Source organism: Andrographis paniculata, unplaced genomic scaffold, assembly GCF_009805555.1.
Source record: "Andrographis paniculata isolate CXL003 unplaced genomic scaffold, ASM980555v1 Contig70END, whole genome shotgun sequence".
Taxonomy (NCBI): Eukaryota; Viridiplantae; Streptophyta; class Magnoliopsida; order Lamiales; family Acanthaceae; genus Andrographis; species Andrographis paniculata.
This window is the reverse complement of record NW_026137607.1, coordinates 205,189-221,241: the sequence shown is the minus strand read 5'-3', so window position 1 is coordinate 221,241 and position 16,053 is coordinate 205,189. Positions and strand designations below refer to the sequence as shown.

The 16,053-nt window shown below is 21.5% G+C and overlaps 1 protein-coding gene across 1 annotated transcript; it reads left to right on the top strand.

The window, feature by feature from the left end:
• The first annotated feature begins 10,421 nt into the window (after positions 1-10,421).
• Positions 10,422-11,728, top strand: LOC127264443 (protein SOB FIVE-LIKE 5-like). The gene is made up of 4 exons (XM_051293980.1): positions 10,422-11,021; positions 11,102-11,152; positions 11,269-11,329; positions 11,500-11,728. The coding sequence occupies exons 1-4, from the start codon at positions 10,569-10,571 to the stop codon at positions 11,526-11,528; spliced, it is 594 nt and encodes a 197-aa protein (XP_051149937.1). The 5' UTR covers positions 10,422-10,568; the 3' UTR covers positions 11,529-11,728.
• The last annotated feature ends 4,325 nt before the right edge of the window (positions 11,729-16,053 follow it).

Below are 16,053 nucleotides of genomic sequence, written 5' to 3'. Positions count from 1 at the left end.
TAATAATATTTTTGCCCTTGTCTTTTGGTATAAAAGTAATGATACGATGTAAAGTAAGGGTATTTGTGGAAAAAAGTATGGTATTTAATGAAATGTAAACTTTGTAATTGGACGTCCCAAAATAGATACATGTAAACTTTATAAGCGGACGGAGGGAGTATTATTCATTCATAAAAATTCAACATTCAATACAAAATATTATTTTTTATATTATCAACACAATTTTTCATACAATACAAAAAAAATAAAAATTAATTCATCTAAAAACACTGATGGGATATAATTGAATTGAATTGACGTAGATAATATAAAAATAATGAATAATAATCATCTATAATTTTTTTTATTATTTTAACTAATAATAATTAATTTATTATTATATTTTCTAATCACCTAACTCTTTGTTATTACTATTTTAATAAAATTTCTATAATATTTTAATTTTACTTTCTACCTATTTCTTTTATTATTAAAATGTACTATTTTCGTTCGGTTCTAAGGGTCTCATTTAGTTTTTGCGTATTGATATTTGAATATTAATTATTATATTAAAATGTACTACAAATTAAGAAAAAAATTACAAAAATACTTTCATTAATGTCTTATAATACTAATAAAATGACATTTGTATAAAAAATTATACAAATTTAAAAATATTTTTAATTATAAATATAATGACACAAAAGATAAATACGAACGACGGATGGAAATAGTACAAATACCGTGTGCAAATAAACTTATGTAATTTTACATGGAGTATAACAACACACTACTTATGTTTAATCAGTCATACATATATCACATAATTAAGTATCATCCAACAATTTTTTATTTTTTATTTTTTATTGTTTTTTGGTGAATGCAATATTTTAAATTAAAATTTATTTATTAAATATTTTTTAATTAAAAATAAAATAGAAAAAACACACGCATACATAATAAATAACAAACACTGCACTATATTAATAGAACCTTGACTGTAATTGTTTATTTTAATATTTTTAAAATAAAATAATTGAAGTATTTTGATTAAAATTATTCATATAAAATATGAAATTTCTAAGGAAAATAAATATTGACAGATTTAATAACCACTAAAAGATTGATGTATAAATTACAAATAAATTAAATAAATATATGTATGGGTTGGCCCTGACAAGAACAAGTTTGGTCTGTAGAGATAGACATGATTTTGGAATTTCAATTGTTGATGGGATATTTGGACTAAACAAACAGCCCAGGCCAGGGCCCAAAATAATATAGATATATATATATATATATATATGTATAAAATAAAATGGGTAGTCAAATTAATTAAATACTTCATTTAGTTGGTTATATTTATGTTACATTTCATTTTTTAATTATCCGTTATATAATTTTATTATTCATATTTTAATGAATAATAATCGTTAGTATTTTTATATTTTTAACATCATTTTTTTTTAAATATTATTATCTTCATCCGAGTTTAAAGGTTCTATTTATTTTTTGTGTGGTGATATTTGAATATTAATTATTAAGAAAAAATTGCAAAAATATTTCAATTAATGTCTTATAATACTAGTAAAATGATATTTGTATAAAAAATTATATAAGTATAAAAATATTTTTAATATTAAATATAAAAATGCAAAAAGTAATTATAACTCTTAAATGCCAGACCGATAAAGTATAATGCAAATTGTGATAGGGTAAAGGGCCCGCTGAGTTGTAATTTGTTACATGGTAACGACAAGCAATCGTGCTTCTTATTTAATTGCCCTAACCCCACCCCACCCCACCCCAACCTTATTATTTATTTTATTTCGTTGACCATTATATATACTTGTATTTTATTTTGTTTTATGTATATATATTATCGGTAAGAAGATTGTGTGAAGAATTGAGATAATCTTGGGTTTTAATTTCGTTTCAAATTAATAATAATAATAATAATAATAATAATAATAATACCGACAACAATAATATGGGGACAAAAATCTGAGGCACGTGGGGTGGGAACAGCGCACGTGTGGGCACTTGATAGAAACTCAACTTCGAAAGGTTTAAGTGCGGCTCCACCTCACTTCTTTGACACTTCTATTTCTTTTTTCTTTTTCTTTTTTTAATTTGAAATATTTTTAAATCTTATTATTATTATTATTATAACGTAAAAATTCATAATCGTTATTATACTGGATAACTTTATGGGCAAACTTATAATCTGCAAATTAAGTCGGTAAGACAAATCACATTGAACAAATAATGTGTGACAGATAAGATCTGAAGACATCGAAGATTTAAGTCATAATTTCACGGTAAGACAAATCACATTGAACAAATAATGTGTGACATATAAGATCTGAAGACATCGAAGATTTAAGTCATAATTTCACGATTACGAGTTCATAGGTATTTTTGTTTGTATTTTAGATTTTGAGTTTAAGATTTAAATAATACTTCCTCCGTCCCACATAATTTATCCATATTTTCTATTTTCGTCGGTCCCACGTAACCTGTCCTTTCTATTTTTGAAAATATAATTATGTACTTTAATCGCATTTTAAATTTCAGATTTTATAATTTTCTTAATTTTAATTAAGCTATTTACTTATCTCAATCTTAATCTATAATTATTTTTATTAAATAATAATTATTTTTACTAATACACTTTTTAATTATTTACTAATTATACTCTACCTAAATTCTCGTATCTACCATGATAGTCTCATATTTTCTGGGACAGAGTAAAATATTGCTCTTAAATTTCACAATAATAATTAATTAAATAGAGAGGGTATTACATTAAATAAATTAACAAAAAAATAAATTGAAGCTTTAAATTAATTTCAGAGCCTTTGAGAATTAAATGAACTTACATCAATTAATTAATTAATTGATACAGGTAAATTTAAAATAATTGCAGAATTTATTAAAGCGATTCATATTTATTAAAATGTCAGATATATTAATTACTTCTGACCTAATTAAAGTTTAATTTATGGTTACTCTCAGATCTTCTTTAATTCAATATTAATATAAATTTGCAGGTTCAAATTTATGTTACTGAAAACCGAGGATATATTTGCATTACGGTTCCCTTTTTTTTAAAAAAATAAAAATAATAAATTTATATTATATAAAAAAAATTATCAAAATTTTATATTCAATATTTATTTGTCATTTCGAACATTTTTATTTTTATTACTATTTCTAAACTAACAAAAACTTTAAAAAAAAAAAAATAAATAAATACAAATATTTAAAACATACTTCAATAAATCTAAATTAATTTAAAATCTCGTTATTTCTATCTCTCTCGTAAATAAACAAATAATTTTACCTACATTTAAAATTATCTATTTTTTATAAAAATAATTTATGTTAATTATAAATAAATAAATATTTTTTTATTAATTTGTATTTTATAAAATTTTATTCTTTATAAAATAATATTAACTATATTACATATATTTTATTGGAATATAATTTTTAAAATATTTAAATACATATTCTAAGTTATTTTTAATCATATAGCATATTAATTTTTATTTTAAAATTATAACCAATATCACTCACATAAAAAACAATACTATTATAAATCATTGTTATTAACTAATTATTTTAAATATTCTGTCACAAACTAAATGTGTCAATCTTTCCGAAACAAATGAAGTATGTACTATTTATTTCGGTTTATCTCAATATAATTAATTTAATTTTTAAAAAATAATTATACATTTTAATCATATTTTATAATTTTTTTAATTAAATTAAATTAATTAATTATTCTAATTTTAATTTATAATAATTATTTATATTATAGTGCAATAAATATTTTTATTAATATATTCTCTAATTTTTTATTAATTATAATTTTTTACTAAATTAGACAGCAATGGGCAAGAAAAAGGTTGATGAGTACAACACCAAATATAGATTTATTACATTAATTAATTTACCAGCTTGCCTTGCAGCATATTTTGTCAGCTGATACTGACACGGTCATGGGATAGACGTTTGTTTTTTTTTGTTTTTTTATTTTAATTTTAAATTATACTCCCTCTGTCCCACATACCATGTCCATATTGTCATTTCTATCTGTCCCATATACCATGTTCATATTGCCGTTTTTGTCTGTCCCACATACCATATCACTTTCATTTTTTGGAAAATAATTACACACTTTAATCTCATTTTAAACTTTTTAATTTTATTTTTTTTAAATTTTAATTAAACTAATTAGTTATCTTAATTTTAATTTATAATTATTTATATTATATGATAATTATTTTCATTAATATATTCTTATTATCTACTAATTATACCCCTCATAAAATACTGTGTCTATGGTGTAATAGACACGGTATGTGGGACGGAGGGAGTAATTAATACTATTTATTTTATATCTTTTTCATGTAATATCAAATTTAAATATTATTTAAATAAAAATAAAAAATAATATTTAGTTTCAAATCACAATTAAATAAATTCGTATATTTTCATCCATTATGTAATTATAAGCTCAATTTTATTCTTGAATAATAAATATTACTCCCTCCGTCCCAAAACTATAGTTTGGGTTGTGTTTGACACAAAATTTAAGTAATATTGATATTATATTGGTAGTGGATAAAAAGTACGGGGTAAATAACTTTTTTGCCCTTGTGAATGTATTAGTGTAAAAAGTAATGGTAATTGTGTAATATTAATGAAAAAATAAGAGTAGTTTTATAGTGGTATGGTTATTTATGAAAATGAGACCATTATTTTGAGACGGACAAAACTAGTAAACAAGACTATTGTATTGGGACGGGGGGAGTATTTAATTATAAATTGAATTCTAATACTGTCTTCATCCGATTTTAAGGGTCTCATTTACTTTTTGCGCGTCGATTTTTAAATATTAATTATTATATTAAAACATAATATAAATTAAGAAAAAAATTGTAAAAATACTTTCATTAGTATCTTAGAAGGATATTTGTACAAAAATTTATACAAATATAAAAATATTTATAATGTTAAGTACAATGACGCAAAAAATAAATATGACCCTTAGAGGCAGACGATGGATATAGTATTATATATTTAATTAAAATAAATTAATATATTTTTAAAATATTCGTTTATTTAAACGAAACATAAATAAAAGATTACAATTTATGTAAGTGTGTAAGATAGTTTTGATTCATTTGGATAAATAGAAGTGTCTAAGATAATTCTAATATTTTTGTCATTTGCCTTTTTATGTATATATGTAATGTTATGTTTATAATTTTTTTTTTTATTTTAAATGACAAAAATATTAAAAAATTATCTTCCATATTTTTATTGATTAATAAAATATTACTATATTATTTTTTAAATCTACTACAAAAAGAAAACAAATATATTGAATTAAGAATTGGAAAAAGTATATAATTTTAAATCTTTGTTTAATTTGGATAGGATATAATGTTTTAAGGATTGAAAAAAATAGTGTATAATAAATAAAATTCATAGAGTAGTATGATTTTGTTCTTTTTAATTTGATTTTACTTTTTTTTTGTTAAGTAACAATTGCAGTTTAAATATATATATATATACTCCATTAGTCCCATAAATATAGTTTTAATTGGATTGGACACGAGATTTAAGAAATATTGATATTATATTGGTAGTTGATAAAAAGTATGGATAAAAAACTTTTTTATCCTTGTAAGTGTATTAGTGTAAAAAATCGTAGCAATTGTGTAATAAAAATGAAAAGGTATGGATAGTTTTATGGTGATATAGTTATTTATGGAAATAAGTCTATTGTTTTGGGACGGACAAAAATGGTAAACAAGACTATTGTATTGAGACGGAGAGAATATTATTTTTTGACTTAAAATATTTATTAAAAAAAAAAAAAAAAAAAGGATGATTTGTAGTGAAGTGAGGTTTGGAAAGGTAGGTAGGTATAGTCATTTTGACAAATGGGAGAATTGAATTGTACATATCACCCAAGCCCATACTTCACTAATTAATGTATATATACATATAATTTCATTTCCTATAGCCCACACTATTAATTTTTTTTTTTTTTTCATTATCACAAATTATTTTTAATACATTTATTTTATTTTTAACATTATTTTTCCCATATTGTAGTCGATACTAAAAATAATTTGGTTAAAATTATTATTATTATTCTTATTATAAATTAACTCTATTTAAAATATGGCATTCAATAATTATTTTTAAAATTACAAGCCAAACACCAATGGTCATATCATCTTTAAATTTATTTCAAAATTATTGCACCAAAATCTTATTTTGAGCTTCTTTATTATTCAGTTGTTACGGTTCAATAAAAAAATATATTTCTTTCATCCAATAAGAAATGTACCATTTTTTAATTTCTGTCAGTTCTAAAATAAATATATTATTTTTTAATTTAGTAATTGTACTATCTATTTAACATAATAAATATTCTTACAATGTATTATACAATATTAATAGAGTTATTATCTTTTTTAACTACAAATCAATTTAATACTAATATTAAAAAATCTCCTTACAAAAAATAAATAATATTCTTCTTAGGTCACGGGAAGGCGTATTATTTTGTTTTACAAAACATCACATTCAATCACTATTCAAACTAAAATTTTAAATTCAAATATGAATTCATTTAATCAATTTCTCTTCTCTTCTTACATAAATATCATAATCATATATATATATATATATAAATTCAATATTTATTGGAATAATTGGAAAAATGGATTTTGTAGCAAGTAGGGAGCTGCAAATTAAAGGGCTTGCATGTGCAAGTGAAAAATTAGGGACCACTTCACTCAACTATACATATACATATATATATATCATTTTAATTTAAATATTTAATAAAAATCTAGCCATAAAAAGTGCAAATATTTGGATTTATTTTGACTATCAAGATTTTATTGTCTTGTTTTCTCATTAGTTGTAATAAATTAACCTCCAAATATTTGGAGGGATCTTATGCATGTGGGATATTGTTATTATTATTACTATTAATATTATTATTAAAAATAATAATAAACAAAAAAAAAAAAAAAAAAAAAAAAACTAAACAGGGCTAAATATTTATTGATAAAAAAGTGCAGATGTGATATAAAAAAAGTCTATTTGTGGTGAATTAATTAAATATATATATATATATATATATACATAAGCATAATGTGAGCAGAAATCACATGATGGGCCTATAATCATATGTACCCTTAGGCCTCAGCTGACCTTCATGTGTATTATTGTTCACTTAGTATTTATTATTATTATTATTTTAAAATCATTTTTTATAAATATTATTAAAAAATAAAATATACACATATTAATATAATACACTATTTTCGTCGTAATTTAGTAGTGTCTTTTGGAGTTTTATAATAAATTAAAAAATAATATTCCCTTCGTCCTATATAATTTGTCTTTTTTTTAGATATAATTATACACTTTAATCACATTTTAAATTTTATAATTTTTAAAATTTTAATTAAACTATTTAGTTATCTTAATCTTAATCTATAATTATTTTTACTATACAATAATTATTTTTACTAATACACTTCTTAATTACTTACTAATTATACTTTATCTAAATTTCTGCGTCTACAGTAATATACTCATATTATATGAGACGGAGGGAGTAGTATTTTATTCATTAATGAAAGTATGTAAGAAATTGTTGACATTTTTGTTCTTAGACTTTATGTATAAAATAATTAATTGTGTAATTTAAGTAAAAATTAAAGATATTTTGGTATTAGTGTGATTATTTTTTAGGAAGAGATACTTTGAAGTTGACGGATGAAAAATATAAAAATGATATTTTGAATTAGAATGGAAGAAGTATAATATATATTTTATTCCCTCCCAAAAAAATTAATAATTCAATAAAAAAATATTATTTTTTGATATTACAAACACAACTTTTCACATCCAACATAAAAGAAATGTATCCATCCAAAAACACAAAATGAACAAACCATATATTATTCAAATTTTTTGCTATAAATTTTAATTTGAAATATTTTATTTTTTCTATTTACAATTTTTTCTAAAAAAATAATACAAACTACAAACCAATTCCAATAGAAAATTATCATATATATATAATTATAGTACTATATAAAAAATTATGTCACAAATAAAATTAGCAAAATTAATGAGATGTATATATATATATATATTGGATGGCCCATTCCATTCCATGCATTAATAAATTCATCTTTAATTTCACACCATCTAACCTACCCCACATTAAATACATGAATGCACACAACCCAATTATTCATTCTTTAATTTAATTTTATTTATTTTAATTAATTCATCACTCAATAATTAAGCCCCTTTTATATACTTACATTACTTTTGGTATTATTTACTTACAATATTAATTAAAAATAAATATATCAAATATATATATATATATATATATCTTCTCTTATACCATGTATATAATATATATTCCATCCGTCCCAATCATCCTACAATATTTTTTTTTTATTTGTCCCAAACTCACCGTAATATTTCCAAATTTAGAAATATTAATAATATTTATATACATAACTTAATATATACTTCACTTTATCCCATCACATCACTCAAATAAAAAAAAAAAACAAATAATCATTTATTTCTTTAATGACATCAGTTAATATCCAAATTATCTCAAATTACCGTACTTAATACTTTCTACTTAAATTTTTGTGTCAAACACAAATATTGCACAGTGTTTAAGACAGAGAAAATATTTTTTATTCATTTATAAAAAATCAACAATTCAATACAATATATTATTATTATTATTTTATGTTACTAACTCAGTTTCTCATACATAATATAAAAAATACATCGATTTAAACACAACAAACCATATATCATTAAATAATTTCTTATTTTATTTTTTAAATAATAAAAATTGGATCTATAATTTACAACCAAACAAAAGCCTTTTGGTACATCTAGTTATCTATTTGTAGGCTAGAAGAAAAAATGACAGCAGTTTAATGCCCTTTATGATGAAGTCAAAAAAAAGTTTGGGACAAAAGTGGCTGTAAAAATACTGAGCCAAATTATTTTCTCCACTTTCAATAAATTAATAAATATTCTATGCTTAATTATTTTTAATTATTATTATTAATTAATTAATTAATTAATAATGTGAATCCCAATGCACTTTGATCATTATAGAGTTAGTATTTCATTTCACAGCCCAATTAATTTCCTATATTTATTCATTTCATCACTTTGAGTCACATTTCATAATTTAATTCTTGATTTTGAAATTATGGTTGTGTGAACTAAGAACTACACACATTGATAAATTTTTATTTATATTTAAACAATTAATATTTGTGTGTGAAACTTTACAAGAAAAATACAATATTTTATTGAAAATTATAAAAAATAAAATAAAATTGTACGGAAAAAAGTTAAATCAAATCTTTAAAAAGAATGTTTTTTTAACCGTAAGTTTTAAATTGAAATAGCATTTAATATAACATTTTAAATAATATATTAATTTTTATATAATATATTAATCAAAATATAAATATTTGATTTGCAATCTTAGAAAAGAAAACTTTTGATAAATAGTAGAATAACAAATTAAAAATTTAAAATTAGAGCCTAATTAATTCTTTTTATTATTATTATTATTATTATTATTATTATTATTGTTTTTAAAAACTCTATTTTTTGTTTTTTGTCTTGAATGGCCAAACCTATCCACCAGGACAACTGGCACCTTTGATTCTTCCTACCTCCATATATTACAATTACAATATATATATATATATATATTGTAATATACACATTTTCAAACTTTTAGTATTATTTATTAATATTTTTGTTTAAAAAAAAATATTTTCCTTTTTAATTTCTATAAAAATTATATAATTAGGCGTGTTTACCATTAAACATCAATTTTACACAAATAAGATTTTGTGTACTTTAATTTACTAAAAGGAAGTTTCATGTAATAAGTAAAATACTGTATTTTTACTAAAAATACAATGAAGTATTATACTTCCTCTGTCACGTAACTAAATATCTATTTTTTTTCACGTAGTTTTAAAAATATTAGTATTATATTTGGATGTAGTAAGAATAAAGTAGAAATGACTAAAATAATCTTATTAGTATGTGTGATATAAAAGTAATGATATTTGTGTAATATATTGTAAGTTGTAAGAGTATTTGTAATGTTAGGTAGATAGTACAGTTATTAAAAAAGGAAATAAATACTTTGATATGAGACGGATTAAAATAAAAAAAATGGATACTTTATTATCCGACGAAATAAGTATAATTATACTATACCCTTTAATTATACCCTTAACTTTTGGTTGTTTCTAAAATTTTTCAAAATTCCAAATTAATTAATTTTTATCGGTATATATATATATATATGAGATACAAAGAGAGGGAGCAACAGCACTAGTGTTTTTACTTATCCATTATTCATCCATCACTGATCCTCATATTATTATCTTATACTGTATATATATATATATACATATATACACATATAAATCTATTTTATTTTATATATATAATTATTAGATTTAGAAATGGATGATGATTTTTCAGGAGGGTTGTCTGAATGCAGCAGTGGGTGTGAATCTGGATGGACTGTCTACTTTGATGAGGTCTCGAATTCCGACAATTTTCAACAACACAAATTAGGGTTTTCTTCCATGGATGGATATTGTCATCAAATCAATCTTCAAGAGAATTATGATCAAGAAGATGAAGACGAAGAAGATGAAGATCTGTCAATGGTGTCTGATGCATCCTCCCCACATTTTCAAAATCAAGAATATGGTTGTGATTATAATAATTATTATTATTATAATTGTAATTATCATTACAACCATGTTTCTTCTGATGATGTAATTAGAAAACCCAAAAAGAAAATCAGTTGTAGTGATGAAAAAATAAATCAGAAGAAGAAGAACAACCTGTCCTTTGATGACATTGAAACTCATGACACTGCTACCTCTCCATTCTTCCATTTCTCAAAGGTAATTCTAATTCTAATTATTATTATTATTATTATTTGGTAATTATATATTTGATATTTTGTTGAATGGATTGGTTTTAGGGCAATGTGGGAAATAATGATAATCAAGATTATGGCTTTTCACATTTTGAGGTACAAAGTATTTTTATTTTTTAAATTGAGATGAAAATTATAGAGGTTTTTGAATAATTATAAAAATTGAATAGTGAATATATTTTTTTAAAAATATTGTTGTTGTTATTTTTCAGGAAGAATCCATACCAAAGAAGCACTTGGGATTCTACAAATCTTCCAAGAAAGGGAAATCAGGTAATAATTATTGTTTGAACTAATTTCACTGTACTTTCAAGATTTAACAGTTATAATAATTAATAAATAAATAATGGACAATATAATATAAAAAAAATGATTTAAACCTTTTCTGGGCACTCCAATTGATTGCAGTTTGTGGGTTTTTTTTTTTTTTTTTTTTTTTACAGGGAGTTTTCTTGGAAGAAAGAGGCTGTAAGAATTGGCAAGATTAATTACATAGATTTTCATTTTTTATTTTATTTTTTGAAAATTTATTTTTCTTGGTATTCTGTAAACAGATTTGATTATTCCTGTAAGAAGTGGGCAGTTTCAAGTTTCGAAAACATATATATATATATATATATTTGTTTGTCTCTTTGGATCCATTTGTTTAATATCATGTTGTTCTTTTCTTCCTGTCTTTCCTGTGGGGAACAACCTCAGACCATAAATGTAAAAACCATGTAAAAAAGTTACAAAAAAAACCATGTAAAAAAATAAAATAAAATAAAATAAAATTACAAGAAATGAAAACCCATTTATTTTCCCTCTGGTAATTAAATTTCTCTCCATTGCATATATTAAATAAAAATATAAAATTACGGTCCAAGTCTTTTTTTTTTTTTTTTTTTTTTTCACTTCAAAATTTTACAAATTTGACGATTAAATAAATAAATAATAATAATACTAAAATCTCACGTGGATGAAAGCCAAGAAAAAAGTAGTATCAAATACGACTAAATGTGGCAATGAGATCAACTACCAAATTAAAAATTAAAGTGTGTTTGATTGAAAATTAAAAAGTATAGTTGAAAGTTGAATTTTACGACTAAATAATAAGATATTATTTATTTATAAATTAAATTAGAATATAACGTTCAATTTCTATTGTCCTAAAGTATATTTACACGGTTCTTTAGGTGATTGTCTTCTTGTTATGAATTGACGTACAAGAGAAATTAAAAATAATAAATGAATTAAAAGTAAAAATATAAAATTTGTATTTCAAAAAAGAAATAGAATAACAGTTATTCAAATAAAAAAATAGGATATTAATTTATGGATAGAGGAGTATATTTGATAACAATAATCTAAATTATATTGTAACAAATATTTTCTGTATGAATATTACTATTTTATAATGAATGAAATATAAGTATCAAATTGAAGTAAGATATATACACCCTTAAAAGTATTTTCAATATTTTTACTATTTATTTGTATTTTTCCCAAATTCCAAAAGGGACATCACATCCCACCACTTATGACAGCTACATATAATATGTCATTAATTCTTGTAGATCCCCATATACAAATTTCTTCTACATTTAAATAAATAATTAAATAAATAAAATCCATGATTATCTATCTATCTATCTATCTATATTATACAGATTCAGTTTAGATAGGGGTTAGAGTTCTCAAGTATCAAGATTTTTTGGAATATAGAAAAAAAAAAAATTGAGTAATTATTAATGTGACATATAAAATATATATTTAATATGATATTATTTTAAAAAATTACTATTATTAATAGACACTATTAAACTTAATATATATATATATATATGTATGTATACACACATAAACAGAAATGTATCACTTAATATTTATTTCTACACAATTTCTAAAAATATTAATACATATAACAATAAAAAACAATAAAAATACAAAAAAAATACTACTGCCTCCATCACACTTAGGGTGTGTGTGATACACAGAATCGACAGTAGAGAAAATTTTACAAAATATTATATATAATTTATAATTTTTTGAAAAGTCATTAAAATATTTTTTTATAAATTCCTACTCGTCAAAACTCTTTTTTGTCCGATCAATCATTTGTTCATGTTCAATCAATTCAATTATTCTTTATTCTCATTTTTTTTTTTTTGCAGCTTCATTCTCTATATTAAACGTCCCCTTAGTGTCTAAGTTACGGTGGACACGAAGAATTAGAATAAGCATAATTAATAGATAATTAAAAATGTATTAATAAAAATAATTATTCTATAATATAAATAATTATAAATTAAAAATAAGATAACTAATTAATTTAATTAAAATAAAAAAGTATATATAAATTTAAAAATTTAAAATAAAATTAAGATGTGTAATCAATTTTCAGAAAATAAAAATGACATTAGGTGTGAGACGGATAAAAATAGCAATATAAACACGATAGATGAGACAAAGAAAATATTATCCTCCATTGTATTTCTTTATATTGTATAATAAAAATATTTAAAATTATAAATACTAAAAAAAAAACACATGTTGTTGGGCATGACAGATTTAAAGAAAATGACAAGAGCTACAGCTGTGGGCTTGGCCATAAGTATATCTCCACCTCATTTCATGGGACACTAATAATTGAGAACATTCTGGCTTTCCGAAAAAAAAATAATAATAATAATAAAAAAAATATATATATATATATATATAATTATTTAAAATTTAAAAATTTTAAAAAATTAAAATCGCAAATGAATACACCTATACTATACTTATATTTTGAAAGTATTTTCAAATTTGAAATCAGTTTTAAAATGTATTATTAAAAAATTATAAATATACACCCATTAATTTAATATATACATTATTCATTATTCATTCCTAAAATGTCAATTATTCAATACAAAATATTATTTTTTATATTACAAATACAATTTTTATTTAATATTTTAAATAAAAAATAAAATTTAATACTACAATAATATTATGCTAGAAATATATATATATATATATATTTATTGAAAATTTAAATACGAGAGTTTAACAATAAAATAAAAAGAATTAAAGAACACATCATACTTATTTCATTAAATTAAAAGCAAATATTAGATGCGATTTGAAAATGAAAACGAACGGTGAACGGTGTAGTGTTTTTTTTTTTTTTTTTAAATAATTTATTAATATAAATTTCTAATAGAATATATAGCAAAAATATACTCCTTCCATCCCAATAAAGTTGTATTATTTTTTCATTTTCGTTCGTCCCAAAACAATTGTCTTGTTTCTTTATTTAATAATCATATCCACTTTATAAAAAAATTATTTCTAATTTTCTAAACTATCCCTAATTATTACTCTAATCTACTTTTTAAAATAATTTAAAAAGTAAAGGTATTTTAGTCTTTTACTTTTACTTTCTATTTCAGTAGAAGTAAAGGTAAAAAGACTAAATTGTCTTTATTGTCCTTATTAGTATTGTAGGATATAAAAGTAATGTCATTTGTGTAATATATTGTAAATTGGAAGAGTATTTGTAATGTTAAATAGTACAATTACTAGAAAAACAAATAGATATTTTATTATGAAACGAACGAAAATGAAAAAATAGATAGATCGTTAAGGAACGGAAGAAGTATTATTCATTAATTCTCGTATCCACTCCCAATAAGACATCTTTTATGGGACGAAAGAGGAAGTATTATAGTCTGGTCCCAATTCAATGTATCCTCAAAAGTTTTTTTTTAATAAAAATAATTGATATATAAATATTAAAAACCTCTGATTTTTGTAAAAATAAGCAAAAGCAAAATATTAATACTATATTTTACATTTCTACTGACCAATAAAATATTATTATTGTCGCGTAAAAATCTGAGTATTGTCTGTCACATAATTGACCTATTGTTACTTGCCTTGTTGGGTATAGTTTGCGATTTTTTTAGGTTCGATCGGAAGTTTACTAAAAACGGATTAAAAAATTAACTAATGATATTATATTTACCTAAAGCATATTAAAAAAATAACGATTTTGGAGTATTTTTTTAAATATATATATATATGCATGCATACACATGGTGAGATTAAATTTATTTATGGACATGTGCATAAGAGTTAGGGAAATAATGTGTTTTTGATAATTATTATAATATTATTATTTTTATACTTCATCCGTCCTAATAGAATAGTCTTATTTATTATTTTTGTCATTCTCAAAACAATGATATCATTTTCATAAATAATCATATCACCATAAAACTATCATTATTTACACTAATATACCCACAAGGGCAAATAAGTCATTTATCCTTATTTTTTACCGACTACCAATATAATATCAATATTTCTTAAATTTCGTACCCAATCCAACAAGACTATACTTTTGGGACGGAGGAAGTATAAATTACAAATATACTATTAATCAGATAAAATATTAAAATTATTTATATATTTTTACTAATCAATAAAATATTAATATTTTTTAACCTACTATAAAATTTAAAAAAACCTCTCATTTAAATTGGAACGAAAGTAAATAAATATTTGATTTAATATTTATAAAAAATATTTTCTTAAATAGTACTATCTCCGTCCCAGATACCGTGTCTGCTACACTGTAGATAAGATATTTTAGGAGGGGTGTAATTAGTAGATAATTAAGAATGTGTTAGTGAAAATAATTATCCTATAATATAAATAATTATAAATTAAGATTAAGATAACTAATTAGTTTAATTAAAATTAAAAAAAATTAAAAAATTTAAAATGAGATTAAAGTGTGTAATCATTTTCCAAAAAAAGAAAGTAACATGGTATGTGGGACGGACAGAAACGACAACGTGGACATGGTATCTGCGACGTAGGGAGTAAAACATAACCACACCTCTACAAACAAACACACTCAATATATTTTTATAATATTATATTTCATTCTTTTTTAAAAAAAATAATAATAAATACTATTATTATTGTTAAGTGAATTTAAATTTAAATAAAATAAAAATAAACTC